Raw genomic sequence first — 26,093 nt, forward strand, 5'->3', positions numbered from 1 at the left:
TTTTACTGTACTTAACTGTTTTGCTGAATCAAGGCCTCAGTCTTGAAAGTGCATTGTTGATCTCTGTGAACGATTCATGATTGCGTGGTTTATAAATTTAAATTTATGGGCACCTCAGATGCATGGGCTCACCTTTCCAAGTTAAGAGAACATGTAACATACTGGCAAAAGGTGTGTAAATTTGTCTCTCTCTAATACCTGGCTTACGATGATCCTTCTACAAAGTTCAGCTAATGGAGCTACTCCTTTTGCACGCTAGAGTCCTATACATACAAAACAATAGGTTGTGACTTCTGTTCCCAGGAAGTAGTTGTGTGGGGTAAAATGGGGAATCAGGGCTTACCTGACATGGGCTAGCTGCGAATGTTTAACTGCAGTGTAGGCAAACTTTCAGATGAAGAGTCATGGGGAACAGAGATGGGACAGGAACAAGAACCCCATGATGGGGTGAGGCAGACAGGAGCTGTGGTGTGAGTAAGAGGAGAATCAAAGCTGGGGTAACTGTAAGTCTGCATTTCTTAACTCTTGAGTGCTTGACTTTGAAACTTTAACATTCTTTGTAACATTAGTTTAGTTTATCGATCAAGGTCACAGTCCGATTCTATCCCATGCTGCACAGACACAAGCTTACAATCTACATTAATCGGACAAAATCTAAGGGAGAGGAGGAAATACTATTATCTCCATTTTACACACTACTCAGAAGTGTTCAGTAATGTCCCACATGACTGTCTTGGGAGGAGACTGGCTGATATCAGGATTCCACAGCATTCACTGGACTCCTCCCAAGTCTCTACCACCTCCACCACCAGACTCTGATGTGAACGGCAGAAGGCAACAGTACGTGGGTTTCCACTGGGCACGTTTGAGACAAAGGTATATTCTCTCCACAAGCCTTCTCAACAGGTACGCAGACTTTATTATGAGACAAAATGGAAGGAGCTGGGAATTTCCATTGCTGGACAATGCTTAACCTACCTTGGATAGGCTGATGATACAACACCTTTTGTATTACTTCATTGGTTGTGCAGAGAATGTTGGAGTCTGTAAAAACAGTCAATGAGGAATATGGATTATCCCTGAATATGGCAAAAATCAAACTGCAATGATCTGACTGACAAAAAAAGAAGCAGCAAGTGGACATCATGATTAACAGTCCAGCTGTTACAGATTAATTCAGTTATCTGGGATTGTGCAAGTCAATCTATGGAGGCTGTTGAAGGCTTGCTCAGCAACAACTTCTCTTAAGAAAATCTGGAAAAACTGTAGCTTCTTGTAGTGTACAATGGTTCAGTGAGTGAAAAGCTTAATTTTTTTATACTGACTTATGGATGTGAATCATGGGAAATTAGAGCCATGGAGAAGAAAAACCCTTTGGTGCCCTTGAGATGCGATGCTGCAAAAAACTTATGTTTTCAAAACAGAAGAGAACACACACACATGCTTATGTTAGAAATATTATTAGAGAGAAGCAGACCCTGCAATCAGAAATCAACAGGCACAACCATATGTACATTCCTCATATCAGGTGAAGAAATGAGAATGAACCTAGAGAAAGTTATCATTGAAGGAAAGATGAAGGGTCATTATGGTAGATGGTTAGAAGGCAGATCACATGGAGGTCAGCTGCTTTAGCACTCAAAGCTAGCAATGGATTGAGAAAGGCTTTTGAAAAATCTATTATGTCAGCAATATTCAGACATGAATAAATGGACTTTTACTTAGACTTGTGGAACTGAAACTCAGAGAAAGGGACTTGCTAAAAAATGACACTGGGCATCTGTGGGAAAGAGGGACTAGAACCCCAATCTACTAAGTGCCAGTCCTGCATCTTTTCCATAAAGTCACCCCTCTTCTCAACCATAGTATGGCCTGGCCCAGCCTCATCTCCACCCAGCCTCTGCACAGCCTCCTGGAGTCCTGGCTGTACCCCCTAATCTGCATGACACAATGGCACCAATTCTACTGCCAGGGAATTTTCCACAGCTATTGGGCAAAGTTTTATCCCTAAGGGTATGTCTACACTGGCAGCCTATTTCGGAATAGGGCTGCAAATGTAGGCATTCGGAATTGAAAATCAAGCGCAGAATTTAAATATCCCGTGCTTTATTTGCATCTTCCCGGCCGGGAGCCATTTTTGAAATTTACAAGACTGGAATTACTTCCTGCGTCTATGCGCGGCAGTGAAACAGGTGTTCGAAATAAAGCCCTATTTCAAACTACCTGTTAAACCTCATTGCAGGAGGAATAACAGGTAGTTCGAAATAGGGCTTTATTTCGAACGCTCATTGCACTGCCGCATGTAGACACAGGCAGTTATACCGGGCTTGTAAATTTAAAAAAAAAAAAAAAAAAGGTGCCCGGCCGGGAAGATGCAAATCAAGCGTGGGATATTTAAATTCTGGGCTTGATTTTCAATTCCGAATGCCTACATTTGCAGCCCTATTCTGAAATAGGCTGCAAGTGTAGACATACCCTAAATGTTTGTTCTCTTATGGAACCAATGCATGCTGTCAGCTGTGGTAGATTTTAGGATAGATCAACTGTGTTTCAAAGAGGAAGGAGGCAGGGAAGGAATGCAGCTGATAAAGGTCTTTAAGCAGTTAAAAAGTGAATCTTAAATTACCAGTTGCATGACTGACCGGAAAAGAAATTGTGGGGAGAAAAAAAAGAATCCATAAACATGATGATTAAGTGGATCCTATTTGGAGTAAATTATAGCATTCCTGAATGAAAGCTTTCTCTTTCACAGAAATCATTAAATGTTAAACTCACACTATTATTTGCATTTCACTGGAAAGACTCGCATGTGCAGAAATATCCATTTTAATTAGTGCTTGAAAGAAGTCTCTTATACAGAGCTGTGCCTGGTAGGTATTTTTATACTCAGTGAACTCATTTTATATTATGATGATTTCCTCTAATTTTTAATTAACATGTCTAAGTTAGGCTTAAGGAAAATGATCAGTGTTTCATTAACGGTCTCGCTCTTGGAGATCTATGAACACTTAATTGATATGGTTGCTACAGGGTCCTTTGTCAGAATGAGCCATTCTGCCATTACCTTTTTTTCCCCTTTCCTTTCATATAAATATGAATAGGAAGCAAACTTCAGTATCTTCCTTTTTAGGCTAACTGATGGGACATTACCATATTCCTAATATAAGAAAAAGTTACATTTCCATATAGTCAAGTATCAGAGGGGTAGCCATGTTTGTCTGAAACTGCAAAAGCGGTGAGGAGTCCTGTGGTACTTTATAGACTAACCGAAGTGTTAACTCAGGAAACAATCCATGCAACAAACCTCGGTGCCAACTCTGCCCACATATATGCACCAGCAACACCATCACAGGACCTAACCAGATCAGCCATACTGTCACTGGTTCATTCTCCTGCACAGCTGCTAACATAATATATGCCATCATGTGCCAACAATGCCCCACTGCTACATACATCGGCCAAACTGGACAGTCCCTACGTAAAAGAATCAATGGACACAAATCTGATATTAGGAATGGCAACATACAAAAACCTGTAGGGGAACACTTCAGTCTCCCTGGACACACAATTGCAGATCTAAAGGTAGCCATCCTGCAGCAAAAAAATCTTCATGACCAGACTTCAAAGAGAAACTGCTGAGCTACAGTTCATCTTCAAGTTTGACACAATCAACTCTGGATTAAACAAAGACTGTGAATGGCTAGCTAACTACAAAAGCAGCTTCTCCTCTCTTGGAATTCACACCTCCAGATCAGCTACTAGAAGTGGGCCTCATCCTCCCTGATTGGATCCACCTCATCATCTACAGCCTGATTCTGGCCTGCATATTTATACCTGCCTCTGGAAATTTCCAGTACATGCATCTGACGAAGTGGGTCTTTGCCCACGAAAGCTTATGCTCCAGCACTTCGGTTAGTCTATAAGGTGCTACAGGACTCCTCGCTGCATTTCCATATAGCTTTTCATTCAAAACGATTCAAAGCACACACATATGGATCACTCATCTATCACTAATGTTCAGTGGCTATTCCACACACAGAGCACTGCACAAAAATGCTTAAGGTGGATGTGAAAGTGTTTCTCGTTTGTCACCATGTGTGAAAATAGTATAGGCTAATATGTAAATATTCAATTAGAATATGCCTCCTAGACCATACCAGACCTACTCCCTGCCCGCCTCCTAATTTACAATATCATTATGATCACAAGTAGTTAGAACCTTAGTTTTACGCTTGTGATCATAACAATATTGTATGTCAAAGATATAAACACCAGAGTTACGGACTTACTAATCAACTCCAGACATGCAGTGGAACTGGAAGTCCAAGCTAGCAAACATTGTACTGCCTCAGGGCTTTAACCCTGGGGCTCAGTGCTACAGCCATGGGTTGTTGGAGATGTAGCCAATGAGGTTGTGTGTCAGGACTTTGGGTAGAGGGTGCTCACAGCTTCTGGCCCTCAGGAGTACTGGGGCTTTTGGTGTGTGTGTGTGTGTGTGAGAGAGAGAGAAAGCTGGGCTCAGGGCTTCAGTCCCACAGCTCCACTCATAGTTGCAGCCTGATCGAGGTTGCTGGGGGCTGGGGTGTTAGCCCTGTGGTTCTATTTCTGGCTTTAGCCTTGCAAGAGGCACTGAAGCTCAGGGATTTAACTACAAGGAGAGTGCTCGTTTCAACCCCTGTTCTCCTCCCGACCCCATAGCTGAAGTCTTGAGCTCTGTCATGCCCCCCTAGAAGCCAGGAGTAGAGCTGTGGGGAGACCAGAGTCATAGCTCCCACCATGGACCTGAAGCTCTGAGCCCTGGCCCACACCTCCCTCCCTGTGATGTTGAAACTGGAAGTGAAGCCATAGGGATGAAGTCCTGAGTCCCAGTGTTCCCTCCTAGGTCAAAAGCACTGACACCCAGTGCTCCCGTGGGACAGAAGTTGATTCCTCCTCTCCCCCACAGTTCTAGTCTCAACCCCCCAGTGTGGATGAAGTTATGGAAGTCAGAGTTACAAAGTTATGGACAACCACCATTCACGAGGTGTCTGTAGCTATGAGATTTTAGTGCATATTAGGGATGTTAAGTTTAGATCAATTGGCTAATCGAATAGTCAGTGCAATTTGCATCAACTTTTTGATTAGTCAATAAGGGCACCTCTGCCTTTGAAGTATAGCGACAGCCCCAGGGCTGTTGCTAAGCTTCAAAAGTGAAAGCGCTGCAGGGAGCATGGGGCCAGGCTGCATGTGGTGTTTCAAAGCAGCAGCGCTGCATGGAGCCAGTGGTCAGTCCCTGGCTGACCCCAGGCTCCACGTGGCGCTGCTGCTTTGAAACACCGCATGCAGTCCGGGGTCAGCTGGGAAATTCCAGCTAGCCTCGGGCTGCATGCAGTGTTTCAAAGTGGCAGACCCCAGGCTTCACATGGCACTGCTGCTTTGAAATGCATGCGGCTTTTTAAAGCAGCAGTGCCGTGTGGAGCCCATGGTCGGGCCACAGGCTCCACTCGGTGCTGCCGTTTTGAACAACCCCTCCTCTTCCACCCTTCTCTTGCTGCCTTTTTCTCAGAGAACCAGTAAGGCAGGAAGTGGGTGAAGCGACTAGTGTGTCGACTATCCAATAGGCATTTGCTTATCGGTTAGTCGACTACTCGTTCACATCCCTAATGCATATCTGAACATTGTATTGTATGTGTGAAAGATAATACCATCCTGGGAAAATGGGTTCAAGTGTCTGAAGACAGTGTCTCCTAAGAGGTAGAGTACTGGAATGAGATTCAAGAGACTCAGATCTGCCATTGACTTCTGGATGATTTCAGGCAAGTCACTTTACTTCTCTGTATCACCAGGTCCCCATCTATAAAATGAGGATGGTGATACTGATCTTTGTAAAGTGCTTTGAGATCTACTGATTGATAAGTGATCTATAAAAGCAAGCTATTGCTATTATTCTCATAAATGGATACATTCTAGTGGGTAAGTGGGTGTTGGTTAAGCTCTTCCATTAGGATTTTTTAAATCCACTAACTGTGTTTAATAGGTACAGATATGGACATGCAAATTGTGTAAAAGATTAAAATTAACCCCAACAGTACTCTGTATGCAAAACGTGTATTATGTCATGAAAATGATTTGGATATTTTAGAGTCAATGAGTGGAAACAAGGTGGTTACAATGGAGATGCTGTCCTCTCTAGACTCGCCATACTGCTGTGAAAACCAGAGTCTCTATTGTTTGCATATAATGTAAAAAAAACCACCATTGCAGTAGATATCATGTTGATACGATACAAAAATGGGTCTAGAAGCCATTATTAAAGGACAGTACATTTTTTCATATTTCTTTGTATTGCACTTGTAATATATTTTGTTACATCTTTTGTGATTTAGTGTAAGAAGTCACAACTACACATTATTTTAATTCAAAATATCACGCTGACTTCTTGAAAGCTCAACTAGGAACAACTGTAGGGATTTTGTACAAAATATGATGAAATAATGTATGAATAAACTTGGCCCTTTAGTACATAGTGAGAATAATAAGAACTTACATTTCTTTAAAGCATCTTTCATCCTGAAAGATCCCAAAGTATTTTATGGTCATTTTATAATAGATATCGCTCAACCAGCACTGAAATGGAGCCACTGTTGGGAAGCAATCCCACCAGGAAGCAAAATGTTAATTTCCTCAACCCTGTCATCCTCCTGCTTTAGTTGGTTTCAAGAGAGAAACTGTTTTATCTGCCAGTTCACTTAACACCTTTATTTGTTTCCTTGACACGTATGGATTCACTGTGGATTTAGACATAGAACAGATGAATTTATTTAGGTGAGGTTAGTATTATTAGCTAGAAGGACTTCAGAAAGCATAGCACTGGAGTTAAAGTTGCAGTAGCAATTCCTTCAGCAAGCTAGTTTTCATTTAATTGCTTTTTATTGTGGTTTTTCTTTTACTTAAAATATAATTTTGTAAGCAGCACAAAGGTGGTTCTTTTGAAACAGGCTGTCCTAGAGTCCTAGCTACATAATCCCTCTACATTTCCCCTTTTATTTTGCTTCAAGACCTCACATCATAACAAATCTATCCTTCTAAATGAATCGGATGAGACATTCTCCATGATCTGTCAATGGAAAACAGCCAGAGGAGTCACTGCAGAGCAATTTGTGGCTAATAATTAAAGATCCAGAATAGTGGATCTATTCTATTGTGCATGTATGGATAGACTCTTTTTACTAAAATTGATGCTGTTGTTTGAAAGCTTTAATTTTAAATATCCACAATCAAATTTTATTATAACACCTTGCTATCATTCATAGTATTAAAACCATTTTATACAACAATTGAATTAGACATACAATTAGTGACGGTTTTGTGCATACCAGTAAGCTGCACGCAGCCTTACCTGGAGCTTTAATGTCTGTTACCTTGGGGACAAGGTATGCAGAACACAACAATATGGCTATCCCCAAATACCATGGGATAATGTCTACCCTACAGAATTTTGTTGGGAAAACAGCTATTTTTCTGACAAACCCTGAGTTACATCCACACTGCAATTGTGTTCTTTTGAAAGTAAATAGAAACAGAGGGGGTTTTCTGACGTTGGTAATCCTCTTTCTACAAGGAAGAAGCCTTTTTGTGAAAGAGCTCTTTCGGAAAAAGGCACGTCTGGATGGAGAAGAGGGAATTCTTTTGAAAGAAGAGGAAAGAGGAAAAAGCTCAAGTGCCCTGGTGGCCACTCCGGCCATAGCAATCTCAGTTTAAATGCAAGATAGCATCCATTCAGTGTGGACAGTATCTTTTGAAAAAGTAGATCACTTTTTCGATGCATTTTTGCTGTGTATCAGAGGAGTAGCCATGTTGTTTTTGCTGTGTTCTTCCGAAAGAAGCCTGCAGTCTAGACATAGCCATGATATATTAAAATTCCTTCTAATCAGTGATCAGAGATTCAAGTTCCTTGCTTTAAGATTTAATTTTCTATGGAATTGGAGAGTCTGAGCTCCAAGTAGTATTAATAGAAGAGACCCCATCTGTGGCCACTACAGAAACCTAAACAGCCTGATTCATTGACCACAAGTGAAGCTGGATAAGGCCCATAGAACAGAACTATAGTTTGGGACTTTATCTTACCTAATTGATGCATCTGCCCACTAGTGTAGAATAGTTCTTATAGTATCTTATTCATGGAGTTTCCATTGCCCACATGGAATTCTGAAGGCTTCCATATTTTTTCCCTGTTATAAATCTTTGGCTGCCTTTTGCTCCCATATTGCAGCCACTCTTTCCTTACCAAGGAGTGGACTGCAGCTGCAACCCCCTTGGAGCCCCTCCTCATTTTCATGGCTTAGTTGCTCAGAGTGATTGTTGACGAGTGGCATGGGTTACCCCTTCTTCCCAAGGGACTGAACGCTCTAGATAGCATTTGTCATAGTTTTAATGATTTAAGGGGGAAAAGTTGTCATTTGAGCTAAATTGCTGTCTGCAGAGAGTAAAAAACCTTTCACCCTCTCTGGACCCAGGGCAGCTTTTAATAAGAAGGCAACATGATTTCTTTCCCTGGTAAATGCAGAATGAGTGTCTTTTAAATTGAACAGATTTCTGCAGATAGAAGATGGATCTCTGAACTGAGCAGCCTGAAAATACAGACCTGAAATTGGGTTTTTATGTGTTGAATTGTAAATACCTCCTGTTTTTACACGCACATTAAAACCCCTCTTTCTGCTTTAAGAGTGCTCTTTCATTTAAGACATAACAGTTCTTTTCTTTCTATGAAATTCAAAGTTATACTGTGTTGAGTAACTAAGCTTATTCTCGCACACTGTATTCTCTCCCTTCAAATCTTCAAAGGAAAGCTTCAGTCATTTTGATTATGTGCTCCTGTAGTAATCTTAAAGGTATTTTTAATACATGTGTAGAACTATTTGAAAACCAGATTAAAGCAGAACTGAGAACAGTTATTTCACCATTATGAGGTTGGTGTGCCTGGGAAACTCCATTCATTTCCTAAGAGGAGGAAGGACATGGTTCAAGAAATATCAGGGAAGATTGGGAAGAAATAAGGGGGGGAAAAACCAGGAGCCACTCACAGAGCTCCAGGACGGTGGCCTTCCGCATGTGGAAGTTCTGGAGCCACTGCTGGTCATTTCACCTTTGCATGACGATGAGGTCCCACCAGTCAGAACTGGTCTCCCACTGCCAGAAGCAGCGGTGCACTGTGTGCAGGGGAGGATGGAAGAGAATTTGGTGCATGAGGACCACCAGGGCCTGGGTCAAGAGGCCCCCCAGTGCAGGCTGGTCATTGTGCTCCAGCAAGCCCCACATGGACAGTCTGCATGAACTGTGCCATGAGGCGCAGCAGGAGGTCCAAGAGCTAGTCACTGTTTTGTAGCAGCTTCAGCTCCATGATGAGAGTGCTGTGCTATCCGCACAGGCAACCAGAGCACACAGCGTGAGTTTGGTGTCCCTTGAGCGGGTAGTCAGTGGAGAAGAGGAGTATGAGATGCAGCTATAGAGAGGAGTCCCCTTAAGCACAAGTCTCAGCTAGCTTCAGGAAACAGCTACAGGAAGTGATTGCTTTCCTCCTTCCGTCCCCAGAGTGCTTCTGGGGGATTTTAAATGCAGTGCCGGCTCCAATCAGTGTGGACACACTATTTCAAAATAATTCTGCACTATTTTAATGGTGTCTTCTAGTGTGGACATGCTATTTCAAAATGGTTATTTCAGGAGTTATTATTTCAGAATAATTTATTTTGAAATAATTTCCCAGTATAGGTATAGCCTTACTGGCCTACTTTCAGGATACAACAAAGTGTATCATTAAATTTAATTAGCTCTCTCCTATAGGGTATGCTTACAGGTCCCTTATGAACTGCAGTGTCATTAAGTCACAAACTGTGAAATTCTGTGTTTATTTAAAAATACAGCATTAGTTGCATTTGCTGCATGTAAGACACATCAAAACTTGGAGTCCTTTGGGAATTTTTGATTTTGTCAGCAAGGATTTCTTTTTGCTTTTTAAGAACTTTTTCAAGGTCAGATTCACTTCTAATCTCTTCACAATTCCTGCATCTTTCCAGCCATCTTAGTTGTGGCTTTGTTTAGATTCCCATTAACTTCAGTGGTCTTTGGATCAGGCTCATAATAAATGCTTGGGGGAGGAGGGGAGAGAGGAAGAAGGGAGGGAAGAGGAAAAGACACATGTTTAGTGATAATAACCATGTAATTAAATTGCATTTATGCCTCTTGGGCTACTTTGCCTGTACTATGTTCACTAATCCATCTCTGGCAGGACTACAGCTACTACTCCAAACCTTTGACTGTTTGGAGCTGCACACGTCTGTTGTGGTTTTGGAGCGAGTTCATTTAAACAAAACAACAAAATTCTCTGCTCTCCTCCTCACTTCCGTCCTCCATTCAAAAACGTAAATTAGTTTGAGACTGGGGATGGTTGGTGTTTCATTCTTCACCAGTGTTACATGTCACACATTAAGGAGTCATAGCTCATAAACAATGTAGGATTAAAACTTGGTGGGCACAAGTGCATTATAAATCAGAAATAACTCCATTAAAGTCCATAGTGGAGAGCTGAGGTGAGAACAGAATTGAGTCTGTGCTGTTTGTACTCTTGGAAAAGGAGGGCCCTTGCTTCTCAGTGGGGGACATAGAAGTTTTCTTCTACTCCTAGCAGATCAGAATGCTAAAGTTGTCCCATTCTGCCACTGATCTCTTGTGTGACCCTGGGCAAGTCATTTAGTCTTTTTGGGTATGTCTACACTGCAGTTAGACACATGCCTGTTCCAGCTGACTTGGGCTTGCAGGTCTCAGGTTAAAGGGCTGTTTAATTGTGGCATAGGTATTCCGGCTTGGACTACAGTCCGAGCTCTGGGACCTTCATACCTTTCAAGATCTTAGAGCCCAGGCATCAGCTTGATTATGAATATCTACACCACAATTAATTAGCCCTTTAGCCTGAGCCCTGCAGGCCTGAGTCAGCAGGCACAGGCCAGCCACGGGTGTCTAACTGCAGTAGAGACATACCCTTTGTGCTGCCATTACCATTTGTAAAATGGGGATAATAGCACTGTCCTATTTCACAGGCATCTTAGGAAGAGTACATTAAAGACTGTGAGATGCTTGGATTCTGTGATAATGGGCCCATACATGAATCAAAATGATTCTAGAACATTTGTTTCCAGGGGGCTATGAGTTATAATGTTTCTCATCTGCTGTGCTTTATGCTATTAGACCAAGGCACAGACTTTTACAGGCCAAGGATGAACATGATTACTCCCAATAACATTTTTAAGATCTTGCTAAAATATTTCATAACATAATTTTGGGCACTTTTGGGAAAAGACCAAGTATGTAAAATTTCAGACCTAATGGGAGTAACTCCATTAAGAGGCTTCTCTGAAACTCCATTGCAGCCTTAATGATACCCTAGCACACACTGAAAAATAAGAGACTGCCTCCAAAGAGTCTGTTGCAATATTAATTCTTTATTACTAGGGGGCTGCACCTCGTGCTCGCTATGCTCGTCAACCCTCCTCTCTCTGGTCACTTTCACAGCTAGAGAGCCTATTAATCTTGCACTGATTATACAGAAAAGTGAACAAACAAAGCTATATAGAAAAAATGTTAATTGGTCTATTGCTCATGTACTACATGTTACAGGCAGATCTCAGTTTTGTAGTTGGTTCTGGCTGAAGCACAAGTAAGTGAGATGCAGAGACTCCACTTTCAAGAAGGCTGATGATGTCATTCTGTTGCACAGCAGGAAACACTTTTTTATATATATACAGAGAGAGTGAAATATATATATATGATTAATCGGAACCTGGCATCCTTTTTTGCTTGTAGTTCTGTGATGTGGAGGTCATTTTGAAAAATAGATTGGAGCTTTAAAATTGGAACTTATGAAAGTTCTTGAAACTTGGCTTTAAGATACCCAATTGCACTAAAACTCCGGAAAGTGGCTCAGATAGATTGTAGTTTCTATGTGATAGAACATGGTTGGTAGCTATCCAAACTGCATAGCACCTCAGTGAATATGGGCATACCTTCTAGCAGATTTGGTGTGATTCCACTTGATTATGGTGGTTCTGGACTAGTAAAGTAAATGACATTTAGGATGGGGTGGGGTGAAATTAAGTATGAGAGAAGCCTGTAGGCTGCCAAAAAACTGTACATTCAGATTAGAAAATTTCAGGTTTGGCTTTGAATCTTAATGTAGAGATCTCTCCAATGCCCCCCTGGCCCTTCCCAGTGGTTTTTTAAATGTATTTGGCTGCTAAACAGTTTTTGCAATTGCTCCCAAGCTCTTTCTAATGCTCTGCTGGCCCATTTGCATGCTCCTTCACCTTTCCTGCACCCTTTCCAATGATGCAGATACTTGATTTCAACTGCTTCAGACGTAATGCTGAAGGTTAAATGTATTTTGCACCTCCCAGAGGGTCTGGTGCTGATCTCTTAAATCAGTTGAGCTCCATTAACTTCACTAGAGTTAGTCCTAATTTTTCTTGCTGTAATAAGCAAGATGAGAATAGCCCAAAGTGGATCGGGACACTAAGAAGCTGAGCCCTACCATGTTCTATCACATGCCTGAACAGGAACAGAGTACAGGCTGGTCCTCACTGGTCTGGCACCCCTGGGACCTGACTGCTCCTGAATGAGGAAATTTGCTGGACCTGCAAAGGTCCCTTCTCTCATGGCCCATGCTTCCACTGGCTCAGGCTCCAGCCTGCCTGCGCCCTGTGGCTGGCTCTCTACATGCTGCCGGCCACACTACTGCTGGGACCAGAGCACCATGGGCAGAGCTGCACAACCTGGGCAGAGCTTCACAGCCACCTGGCTCCGCAGGTGGGGCCTAAGCTCTGCTGCCAGGGCAGAGGAATGGGCTGGAGTCCCTGGCTGCTGCTAGGGCTGGGTCTGGAGCTCCTCAGCCACTGGAGCCAAAATTTGGCTGGAGCTCCATGTCTGGGGCCGGGGCCAGAGCCCCCTGGCTGCTGCTGGAGCTCCATGGCTGCTGCCAGGCTAGAGCTTCACAGATGTTGGTGCCAGTGAGCTCCACTGGGGCCAGAACTCCCCACTATGCCACCTGTCTGCCCTCCCTTGCTTCCACACTCGGGGCTCCCGGCTGAGTCGCCGGTGTCCCCTACAGCACTCTTGCCCTGCTGTCAGACCTCCCTGGCTTTGTGGTGCAGGAATATCCGTGGTCCTTGCCAGATCAGGGAGTCCCGGTTAAGGGAGGTACAACCCGAATTAGCATTTCTGCGGAAATCATATTTTAACCAAAGAAGTATTATGGAAAGGGTGAAGGAGACGGAAGGTTAAAATGAAATAAAGGAAGTAGGAGATGGCAAGGATAATGGTCAGGGATCTGGTACCATTTAGCCATTGTTATTTAGGTCTTTAGTTCCTGTGTGCCACATCCTTATTTCATGGTGTCAAAAGAAACCAAATCTTTGTAAAATGCATGGGCGGTTGGTGAAGGCAGGGCTGGAGGAGGTAAGCCCCATACCCCATCTCCAGCCTCGCCCCTGCTAGGCTCCTCCCCTGCCCCGGGAGATGGGGAGTATGCCACACACGTACTTCCCCCTTCCAACCGTAGGGAGGGGGGAAGAGGAGCGGGATGTGCACTCACCGCAGCCTCTCAAGCCCAGGTGGAAGGTGCACTGCACTGCATGGCCTGGCTGAACCCAGCCTCTTGAGCACCAGAAGGGGGAGGAGGCAGGGTGTGCTACACCATAGCCCGGCCCAGCAGAGGATGGAGGAGAGCGTGCCATAGGGCCAGGCCTGGCTTCCCCACCCCCGAGCACTGGGAGGGCAGGACACTGGGGGCAGCAACACTCTGCCCTTAATATGCCTACAGCAGGTGTTTTGGGGTCAGAGTGTGGACAGGGCTATACCTTGCGGTTTGGGAAGGCAGAGCCTTCCCGCACCTTACATACCCAAGGCCCATTGTGAAATGGAAGTCATCTGAATCCCACAGACAGAAAGGGAACCTGGAAAATTGCAATTAAAGTTGCTGCTTTGCCAAATGTTCCTGGAAGCAACATCAGAAGGGTCACACATTCCACATAGTTCCTTTGGACACATGAAATAGCCTTGAGCACAGGAAATAACTGTGAATCAGAAAACCACAGAGGTAGAGTGGTGGTTGGAACCAACAGATGCCCAGTAATGGAAGGTACTGGACCTCTGTTGATACCTAATTGTCCTGATATCTGTGTTTGTTCCTACTTTCTGCTAATAGGGTTTTTTTATTTCATTTATCTTTTTTTTTAAGCTTCATGGCTCCTTTAAGGTTTTTGGTTTGGTTTTGGCAATTCAGGAAGAATGACAGTGAAGTTAATGATGCCAATAAGAGAAGTGTGGCAAACTGGGAAGAAGAAAAACCAAGAAGAAATAAGACTTACAGCCAGGTGTGAGGAAGGGAGAGAGAAAAGGGATGTGTTTCCTAGAAACATTTGTTCAGAAACATCCCGCCAGCCATGGTATGCATGCCCTTTCACAACGCCATGGTAACTGCTACCTTCTTTGTGCCGGTCCTTGAAGTGCATTAGAGGATTCTGGGGGATGTCTGAGGTAAAATGGTTGCAAGTGGCTTAACAGGTTGAGCTAATATTTAATTAAAATAGAGAACCTGTTTAGACTAATTCTCCTCTATCTCTGTTTAATAAATTTCTTTGGCATTACCCGCGATTTAATATAATAATCTGGAGACGGATCAGGTCTTCATTACTTATGAGCCTCCAGTCTCTTTGCTCATAGGCAGCTCTATCACTCACTAGGGCAGAAGCATGTACAAATATCTGGCTGCGATCCAACCTCCAAAATGCTTTATAATTAAAAAATCCCACTAAAATGAAATGAAATGCCTGCTCAGTAAATCAAGAGCCCGCTGTTCTAAGTGAGATGTGGAATGCCAAAGGTCCAAACAAACTCACCTCTGGAATTTTCTAAAGAGATTCCTGTAAATGTTTGGATTCGTCATTAATTGTCTGAGACCAAATGCAGCTGTGGATGGTAGGACATTTATTTAGGTACCATGAAAGATTATTGTAATACAGAGGATTATGTTAAAAGATGATTGTAAAATAGTGGACCTTTGTTTTTCAGATGGTGGGATAAAATGCTTTGGCATAACTGAAATGGCTGTCAGCTCTCCAACAACTTATGCCATAGTGCTTTAGAGTGCTGTAAGTCTGTTAATGTTGTATAAGGGCGCAAAGATGGCTGTGGCATTGTCTAGTCACTGAGTCATTTTTCATAACTTCATTTCTGGTGCTGTGTAGGTGTTTCATTTTCAAATAATTTATCAGCCCCACTGAGAAGACAAAATTTCCATATATTCATAAGTGCTATAACTCACTATTTATGGACCACAATTGGACTACAGAATGGGTACCTCAGTGAGGCATTCTTTTACTACACTTGACTGTTATAGAGTACAATTTACAATTACCCTGAATGAATGGTTGTCAGATATGCTCTGTACACTGGCTTTCTGATTCGGTGACTTGCTGACAGTCAGCGAAGTGATGGGTACATAGCGTCTCTTGTTTGAATTTTTCCATTTGGAACCCCTGTATTCTGAGGAAGGATGTGACAATGCTGTTCCGTCTTTGTCTATATAATGGTATCTTGGAGTGTTATCCATAAGAGGTAAGAGAAAAGGGCACAGCTGAGATTTAAAAAAAAGCACAACCTAACAAACTTTTCTATGTGATGTCCAGGCAGCCTAATTAAAGAATAAAAGTTTCTTGCATTGTCTTGACAGACATCATAGTACATTGCAGCATCATTGAGAATAAGGAGTAATTTAAAAATTATACGTATGGGATGCACAGGGATGCGAAGTGTTGGTTTAATACAATTCAGATTCGTTTTTGTGTTTTGGCATGTGTAGTGGAATATCACTTTTTATGTCTTCTAAACATTTTTCCTCTGGTCTGAAGGGCCAAAATTATATTCCCAGGGCTCATAAAAATCATCTGGGTAGGTCTCTGCAATCTGAACAAATAGCTATTGGTTGAAGAAAGTGCTGGCCAAAACAGTGTCCCTTAATAAACTGAGCCAATGGGAGCTAGTATCTGATAGTGAACTTTCCTTTTTCTCCCTACCCAGACTGAATTCCCAGCAAACCTGTGGTAAGATACTAGCAACAGAATAAGTAGCTGACATGATTGGAATATGCCTGGAGTGGGAGCCAGGAATTTCTGCAGTAGATCTCTCTCTTCAGGGTCAGTTTCCTGAAAAATTTTGGGTCATGAGTTTTAGCTTATAACATGAAATAAAATGGTTAGAACTAAACAATTTAATATTTTTAATTTAAAAAAAATTAAACCCTCTTTTCTAAGATGCCCCCCAATCTTTTAGGTTTTTGTACCAAACACCAACAAAATGCAATAGAACAGAGTGGCCTTCGGATTTTGCTTTCTTATAACAATGTGAAAACTTTATTATATTTTGGAAAATTAAGGTCTGATTATGCAATTTTCTGCATCAATATAAATCCAGGAGTAACTCTATTGAATTTAATAGTCTTATACCACAGGGAGTGAGATCCAAACACTTTCAATTTTGCATAGCCCCTTGCACATTTATGGCACTATGTAAATAATGCAAATGGCCTAGAATTGTAGAGTCTTTATTCACTTATCATCTCCAGGGTACAACAACCTACATTCTGAAATGTGGCATAAATACTGTACCAAAGTACTAATTACTTGGATAATCAAAGCAAATGGCTAAAACTTCTGTTTGCAAAAGACTTCATCTGGTGCTTTGGGACAAAGCTAGTGATAGATACATAAAAGCATGCTCCACCCTGTTGGAGATGACTGATGTTGACCCCACATTAACCAAGCTAACAGCCGCACAAGGAACCAGGGGTTCTTCCAATTTTACCTCTCTAGGGTTGCCATGGTAACTGGTGTAAGAAGAACTAATATGGTCTGGCACTGAGTGAAAGGAAATTTTATTTAAGTTATCTAAATCTAAAATGTAACAGCCAGCAGCATGATAGAAGAGTTGTGAATGAACTCTTTACCCTATATAGCCAATTAGTTTGTCTTAATTTGCCAATAGATTAGGAGTTAACAAAACATTTCTTGCTACTGAGTGTTCTCTCTAGACTGATGACCTTATTTTTAGTGGGATTTACTCTATGTGCATTTTTTTAAAAAATGTGGTAACATGGATGAGTAACACAGACAGCACAATGCTCTCTTGGAAAACAGCCTCCTCTTCAAGAAAAATAATAATATAACATAGTTCAGTGTTGGGTTTTGGTCTTGAACAGGAGACCAAAGTGCCTCTTTCTGGATGAAATCCAATAACTTTGTTTAACACTTTGGATAAGATAAATTCATGTCCATAGAAGTCAAGACAGCAGCATTGTAAATTAGGATCGGGGACTAACTCAACCCTTCCTGCTGTGAAAGTTATTCAGACTGATTGGACCTTGTGGTTTGTGAGCCGAGATGAATTTTTGTGACAATTTCTCCCTCTCCCCACTGAAATAAATCAGGGAAGTTTTATAATATGGAGATGGTTACAGCAGATTTGTAACTGCCCCAGTCATGCCCCAACCCCATAAATTCTGTTCTCCCCAAGGTTCAGGAAACTAGATTTTTACTATAGAGGTTAGAACAGCTTTGAAAATGCTCTATTTTTAAAAAATTTAGTTCATATACCCATATTTATTTTTACTCTCTCCCTATGCAGGTGATTCTGATCCTTACCAAGTATTACCATACTGACATGGGAAAGGTGCTAGAGAGCTCTTTGTGGAGGTAAGTACTCAGACTTTTTCTATATTCTTGTTTCCTATGCTGACCAAAGTATGACTGCTTCTTGTTTCCTTTTATCTTTTGAGGTTGCCTAATGGGTTGAATAGCTGACTCTATGCCCGATATAGGGTTGCCCACACTTGCATCTTTCTTGTGGATTGTGGCTGTGTGAAGGAGATCTTGAAAGGGGATTAACAATTTATGCAGTGGAAATAAACAACATTAGAGGATAAGGTATCTTTCTGAGACCACATTTTAAAGAAAAACAGAAGTCTAATTGTAAGTTGGCGTCCAGACGCAATTCTCCTCCTGCTTTTATTTTTAAATTCCTAGAGCTTTCAAAGATCTGTACCAAATAAAGGATACTTAATGTAGTCATTATTTTAATTGTTAGTAGCTTCTGCTGTTAAGCTCCCTATTTAGGTTAGTAAATTATCAGTAGGTGTGGTTTATCTTTCTAGTTGTTACTTGAAGCCTGTCCAGGTTGTTGTTGCATCTTCTGATATTTGGAGACTTGTCGTATTTCAAATGTAACTCTTAAAATAATTTTTCAACTTTCTCTTTTATGCTCATACACTCTCATACTGTGACACATGTAAAACACCCAGGTGTTTTAGAGTTTCAGACATCTACACAAATACTGACATTTTGTTATGCAACTACAATCCCATTGATCAAGATAAATATTTTTCCTATTTTATCCTTACTCTTAACTTTTAAAGATCACCAATGGCAGATGTAGAGCCATTACTGTTCCATACTGTTGTTCTGCCAAAGTGCTATTTTTCCCCCAGAAGAACTGTTGTCAAATATCCAGCTGAAGTCATGGGTGCACTTTAATGTATGTATTTTAAAAAAATCATACTTCCTTTTGGAAAATCTTTCATTGAAGCACATTACTGCTAAATAACAAGCCACATCTTGTACATTCAATGTCACGGAAATATATTTGTCCGTGTACTGCTAGATATACCTAGTTTACCTGGCTGTTCCATCCACCTAGATGGGGTTTCAACATAGTATTCATGTCACATGCATAGATCACATGCATTTTAAATATAGAAGTGTTTCTGGTATCAGTAATAATCAGGGATCCTAGAAATCCATTTGCCATGAAAAACATTTTTACAGAGAATCTTTAGTTTTTACATTTTGTAAAATATATATATCTATATCTATATCTATATCTATATCTATATCTATATCTATATCTATATATATATACTAGAAGATTTTCCTAGCATTGCTCAGGTCCTTAACTCAATTCATTTTTGTTTTTCTTCTTTTAAATCATTGTTTTGGCGTGGGGCTAGGGAAAAGGGGTTCAGTATTCAGGCTGCCCAGTGGAGAGAAGACAACCCAAGCCCCCTCTCATGTCAGCAGCATGGGGCTAGGTGAGAATCACCTTACTGTGGCCACTGCAGCTCCAGTAGGCACAGCTGGGGGAGGGGTGCATGTCCCCTCACAGAGACAGGTCCAGGTTCATCTGCCCCCTGCACTTCCCATTCAGAGTAAGGAATGTAGCAAACTGTGCAATTTCGCTTTGCTCCCTGATGAAGGGAAACAGCCAGCAATGTCCCTGTATAAATTGGGAGGGGGCCCTCCACTCTTTCTAAAGGGTGCCTGGGCGTGGGGGAGGTTCAGGGCTGGGCCATTCCTGGATGTGGTATATGTCCAATTCACTAACTACAATTCAGTATAATCACAGAAATATAGAAATGAAATAAAAACATCAGTAGGTTATCTCAGGTCCCGCTCTAAGGCGGGACTGAATGTTATATGGACCATTTCTAACATATGTTTGTCTAATCTGTTCTTAATGATGGAGATTCCTTAAGAACATAATGGCCATACTGGGTCAGACCAAAGGTCCATCTAGCTCAGTATCCTGTCTGCTGACAGTGGTCAATGCTAGGTGCCACATTTTTGTCTGTATATGGGTGACAGGAGAGGGATCACATGAGGATTACCTGTTGTGTTCCCTCCCTCTGGGGCATCTAGTATTGGCCACTATTGGCAGACAGGATATTGGGCTAGATGGACCTTTGGTCTGACCCAGTATGATTGCTCTTATGTTGTTATACCCCTAGAGGGAATGAACAGAATAGGTAATCAAGTGATCCCACCCCCTGTCGCTCATTCCCAGCTTCTGACAAACAGAGGCTAGGGACACCATTATGTACTTCCACAGCCTCCCTAGGTAATTTGTTCCAATGTTTGCCTCTTCTACAGTTAGTTAGGACATTTTTTTCAGAAAGTCTATCGTAAATCTCCCTTCCTGCAATTTAAGTCCTTCTTAAGCCATTACTTCTTTTCCTGTCCTCAGTGGATAAGAACAATATATCACTCTCCTCTTTATTACAGCATTGTATATATTTGAAGACTATTCTTGTCTTCCCTTCAATCTTCTCTTCTCCAGACTAAATGAACCCAATTTTTGCAATATTTCCTTGTAAATCATGTTTTGTAAACCTTTAATAATATTTTGTTTTGCTCTTCATTGGCTATTTCCCAATTTCTCCCCCATCATTCCTGAAATGTGCAGTAATCTGGATCCTGTAATCCGGTTGAGGCTTTATCAATGCTGAGTATAGTGGAAAAATTACTTCTCCTATCTTGCTTACAGCACTTCTTCTAGTAACTCCCAGAATTATACTTGCTTTTTTAGCAACAGTATTACACGTAATAGTGGATCACAAACTAATTTGTTTATTCTGTGATTCACTATAATTCCCCAATGCATTTCTACATTACTCCTCCCTAAATGGTCATTTTCCATTATGTACAATTGATTAGTCCTTTCTAAGTGTAGTATTTTGTATTTGTCCATATTACATTTCATCCTATTTATTTCAGACCATTTCTCCAGGTTGTCAAGATAATTTTGAATTCTTATCCTGTCCTCCAAAGTGTTTGTAGCCCCTTCCATCTTGGTATCATTTATGCCATTTTTCAGTTCTTTTATTACAGCATTGTATATATTTGAAGACTATTCTTCAAATAGAACTGAATAGAACCATTCCTAGGTCAGATCCCTATGGTACCGCTCTTTATATGCCCTTCCAGTTGACTGTGAACCATTGATAACTACTCTCTGAATAAGATTATCAGAAAAGACTTTCAAAATTATCCATTGGGACCCTGGACTTCCCACATAAACTTTAAACATGTTCTAAATAATGTGATTTTTAAACCAATTGCTTTAGGTCTAATTTTGGTCTGAACATTCATATAAATGAGGAATAACTGCACTGAAACCAATGGAGTTATGTCATAAAATTGGTATGAGAAGAAATTGGTCTTTCCCCTCCATTTTCATGCAATGATTATACAAGATATCTTGACTTTTAAAACCAGGATGAAGCACTACATGAGGAAGATGCTTGACAGTAGCCTCAACTTATATTTCTAAAATGCAGCTCAAATAGGATCTTAGCACAGGGGTTTGAAACTGGAAATGAACTTCATGCTTTGGACATAAATATACTTTTCTGTAAACAGGAGTTAACAAGTGAATGTACTCAGAGTGTAGAGTGTACTCGGATTACAAAACTTGGACCGAAGGGTCCAAAGAGAATAAGAATAGAATTTAGAATAAACCCTGGTTTTTTTAGACTGTACTGAGCTGTGTGCAAAAAACATGACTATTGGTAAACGGTGAGCCATAACATAATAGAAAACTGAACAATTGTACTTTCTCTATATTGTTATTTCACGATAGCTGGAATAAATTGATGTACTTCATTGACTTTCAGTGGAATTACATCATAATACCCAAACAGATAACCTGCCCCAGAATGTGTCTATGTAAAATTAATATTTTATTAAAGACTTTTTTTGCCCTTGACACTTTATTTGCATCAGAACGAATATGCAATAAAACAGATGTGGAAAAAACTCAGAGACTTTTGGCTATGGGTATAAGTCATTCATCTCTGAAAGGTTTGTATGTTCTAATGGGAACGGATGTTATCATATTATTTACTGAATAAGTCCAGAATTTCTCTCTCATTTAACTGTCATCTTGGCTAGAACAATCCCACACATTCATTGTTCTCTGTATGGAGGGAAAAAGTTACTTTACAGTCTGACCTCCAGTTTGATTTTGTAAGTGCTTTTGTTTGTTGTCTTTTGTCCCTATTGCTTGTGCCGATCAGGAAACTGTGATTTTGGGCTGGCATTATCAATATGTTTGCTGCGTCCATATCTGTGATTAGAAAATGTAGTTAAAGGTATTGTAGCACTGTGGCTGCTCCTACAGTAGCATACAAGGTTTCCACCAAAGCCCTGTAGAATCCTAGAATTAAAACAAGGCTATTTAAAATATGCTTTTACCTAATGAATTCTCTGTTAGCTGCACAGCAAAACAGCTCTTTATTATTTCTTAGTGCAGCTCATGTACAGGGTCTGTTTCAGATCTTGAATGCTATGGATTTGGTTGAATTCATTGTGTTTTGCAATAGTGTAAAAGAGATCAGAATCATATCCACAGTAAAAATTATATTAGTTACACAAAATGGAAGCCACGGAGATGAGAGGATCAACCTCCAGGCTTGAGTCCCCTAGCCCAGATAATTACATCTAGGCAATCAACCTCATTTGCAATTAATAGCATGTTGTTTCATGTTATTCTTATGCCCTTAAGGGGCACCAGTCTCTTTCACTTTGTACGCTAGAGCCATCCGTTCCCTGAAAACCTCCCCTGATTTTTAATTTACTCATGGGTTACTTGAAAAGGAACACTTTCGGGTTTTTTTTATCAGTTTCACCCTTTTTGATGAAGACCTCCAGACCCTTTCCCCACGTCCTTTTCTAAAATCTAACTCCAGACAGTATTTAGAGAATTATTTAGTATCCAATTGTGATCATTAGGAGTTAAGAATAATTAACTCTGATCAGTATATTCTGAATCTTTAGTACAGATCTGCCCCATTTATCAGGCCACCAGACAATACTGTCCCTCTGCTGAGAAGCAAAGCCTTGCAGTCAGTTATCCATTGGAGGAGAAATTGCTGACACCTCTTGGGCATACACTTCATGTAACTTGTTTAATTTTGGGCAAGTCTACTCTGCAAAATGAAGTGCCCCTAAGTTACCGTGGTATATAGCCACCACAGTAATTAAAGTATTTTTGCATGTCTACACTCTGCTCCTTATGTTTGCGTACTTCTCAGGAGCACTCGCACTGATTTAACTGTCAGTATTGGGCATTGTGGGATGGCTTCTGAAAGCCAGCGACAATTGATGTAAGTGTCTGCATTTACTCTGCAATGACCTCTAAGTACTAGGTACTACCCCTCTCAGGAGGAGTTATTGAGTCAGTGTAGGGGTGAGTTACATCGGTGGGAGTTACGTTTTAGTGTGGATTCTTTAAGAGTTAAGTTGATGTAAGCTGCCTTACATTGACCTAACTCTGTAGTGTAGACATACATATACCTGCTCCGGAGCAGAGCTGGACTGGCAATCCTCTCAGGGATCTCAATGCAAACTCAAGAGCCTCACTCCCAAAGAGCAACTCTGCCTCAAGGATTGACTCTAGATAAAGAGATTAAGAGGCAGAGAGCAAACTCCCATGCTGCTTATCGCAGCTACTCCAAAAAACCTGCATCGGAAAACCCATGCCATAGCATTTTCTTCTGAGACTAAAATCTCATGCTGAGAAAAAGAGCCAGGTAAGACTATAACAACTCCACTTGCTGATCTCTGCCATCTGCATGCTGGGTGAAGTTCTAGAGCCTACATTATGCAGATGCCAGACTAGATGATCATACTGATTGCTTCAAGCCTTTAAAAAAAGCTTTAGATCTATAAATATTAACTAGTATTATTATCCCCAGTGTATTGAAAAGTCTCTTTCTGTTCTCCTGAAACTTGCTATGCCATTATCCTCCCTCCTCTCCCCCCCGCTCTCTTTCACCCCACACATTTCACATAGGTAGTTGGATCTCAATTTAACCTACATTGTTCAGGCCTGTGGAAAAACTTTGCATCTTGTGCGACTTGGTGATGTTGACCTAACCCCCACCATAGATGCAGGTAGGTCAGTGGAAGAATTCATCCATTCATCTACCTGCTACTTCTTGAGGGGGTTGATCTACTACACAGCTGGGGAAAACCCCTTCCATCACTATTGTTAAGTGTCTATACTACCGAGCTACAGCAGCATAGGTACAAGCAACACAGCTGCACGAAGTGTAGTGTAGACATACCCTTATTAGCCTTCTCTCTAGCAGAGGGCTTTGGGAGGATCAGTGGCTGAGTTGAAAAGGGGTGGTGGTCGGTGTCTTTTCTTTGTGCTATTGCTGTTGCAATAGGATCTTGGATTGGGGAGGGAAACAGGAGAGGGACTCTAATACTTCAGATCAGACTGATAAGAAAATGGCATTTTGGGCAGGGTTAGACTGGGATTCATACAATAAGCAAAAACCCTGATTTCGCATCTGTATCTGCACGGGCTGACCCTTGTACCTATACAGAGTCCTGTTAATTTTAGTAGGTAATTTCAATCTGCCAATGTGGGTCAGATTAAAGGACTGGATGCCGGTATTTCAGTCAGCTATGAAGTCTACTATCTGAGTAGTAAACTAGTGAAAGAATGGTACTAGGTAATGAGTGTACTAACAACACTGCTACATCAGAGGCACTAGCCAGTTCCACTGATAAAACAGAAACAAAAAACATCATGGAAGCATGGAAGTAACCAGCTCAAAGGCCTCCCAAAGGGCTCAGGACCCCTGGTTAACAACCATTAACATCAACTAAAGTGCAGTTGCCATTCACCACAGAGGGTTCACCTTAGGGCAGTGGTTCTCAAAATGTGGTCTGTGGACCACTAGTGGTCCATGACTGTCTTGCAGGTGGGTCGTGAGCTCGAGGCTCTTCCACCTGCAGCGAGGTTGGAGTTCCAGTGCTGGCTTCCTACTCTGTGTGTGTGTGTGTGTGTGTGTGTGTGTGTGTGTGTGTGTGTGTGTGTGTGTGTGTGGTGAGGGGGTGGGGGGCAAGCCTCATGGACCAAATCTGACTCACTAGAAGAGAAAATGGCTCTGCACTGCTGCTCACCCTACCTATGGCTCACGGAACGACAGTGCAGGAAATCACTCATCTGAAGGCTTTCCCACACTGCTCCTATTGGCCAGAATCACAGCCAATGGGAGCAGCGGGGGGGGGGGGGGGGAGGAGGGAGGATGGTGATGCCTGAGGGCAACAGGAGGCATGGAGCCAGGTAAGTGACCCTCAGTCACCTCATGCCCACATCCTGCACCTTCAATCCTCTCACACACCCTCCTCCCGCTGAGCCCCTGCACTGCTACTTCACTTCTGACCTCCCTCCTGACCTCAACTTGCTCCTGCACCCAATCTCTGACCCAGACTCCTCAGCCTGCTCCTGCACCCTGCCTCCTGGACAAACTCCAAGTCCATTCCTGCACCCTACTGCCTGGCTATACCTTACACCACAACTCCTTCCTGCACCCATTTTGTCATCATGGGTGGTGGATTGGTGGTCCACAGAAGGTTCTATGTTGAGCAAGGCAAGCCACAAGCCAAAAAGTTTGAGAACCACTGCCTTATGGGCTGTGCAGAACTTAAATGAAGAATCAGTTATTGAGAAAATTTACTGTAAGTGTACAGTTTTGTATCCAAAAATATATCAAGTTATGCACAAACAGAAACCTATATGCATTTTGTATGCACGAGAATCTCTATGTGCATACATGCATATATTTTAAAGATGCAACTTTGGGCACATATATTTGAAATTTAGGAACAAGTATTCTATTTTAACTAATCAACAGCTAGGAAATTCATACATTTAACACTTCTCTTCAGACATGCGCTAATTAGCCATCATAACACCTCTTGGGAAAAGGCAAGTAAGTATTATCTTCATTTTACAAATGGGATAATTATTAAGCAATTCACTGAAAGTTACATAGTAACTTAGAAGCATGCATGTCGATGGTTAGAAGTGGCCAATTTCTGGCTCTCAAACCTGTTGTCAAACCACTAGACAACACCTGGCCTGTATGCAGGAAATTTTGGGGGGAGGAACTATGCTTTTTTTGTAAATGTGGACTGCAATTTTTTAAACATAAAGGAGTTTAAAATAGTGTGCGTAAGAGAGTGGAAACAGTGATTGTAAAATGCTTTTGTTACAACATACTAAAATGTATACAGTAAATAAGGTTTTATAGAAATTACCTTCTGGGATCATGGCGGGCATGCAGCCATGATGGCCTGCCTCTGTGTGCTGCTGCTCTACCTGCTTGGTGAGGCCAGTGCCGGGTGAGTACAGGTGGGGCTTCTGGCCAGCGGGGCAGGGCA

General features: G+C 41.7%; 1 protein-coding gene across 9 annotated transcripts in view; it reads left to right on the forward strand.

The window, feature by feature from the left end:
• The window catches only part of SORCS2 (sortilin related VPS10 domain containing receptor 2), a 929,896-nt gene that overhangs the window by 338,805 nt on the left and 564,998 nt on the right, over window positions 1-26,093 (forward strand). For 7 of the 9 annotated variants that reach the window (XR_012904391.1, XM_075930787.1, XM_075930782.1 and 4 more), the window contains one exon: window positions 17,707-17,774. Coding sequence is in view for 7 of the 9 variants with exons in the window: in XM_075930787.1 (XP_075786902.1) it covers window positions 17,707-17,774 (68 nt within the window). In the remaining 2 variants the exon portion in view is untranslated. Of the gene's footprint in view, window positions 1-16,202; window positions 16,221-17,706; window positions 17,775-26,093 lie in introns of those variants that run through there. The other 2 variants (XM_075930790.1, XM_075930788.1) reach the window with 2 other exon arrangements.

This window comes from Pelodiscus sinensis, chromosome 5 (assembly GCF_049634645.1).
Source record: "Pelodiscus sinensis isolate JC-2024 chromosome 5, ASM4963464v1, whole genome shotgun sequence".
NCBI classification, from domain to species: Eukaryota; Metazoa; Chordata; order Testudines; family Trionychidae; genus Pelodiscus; species Pelodiscus sinensis.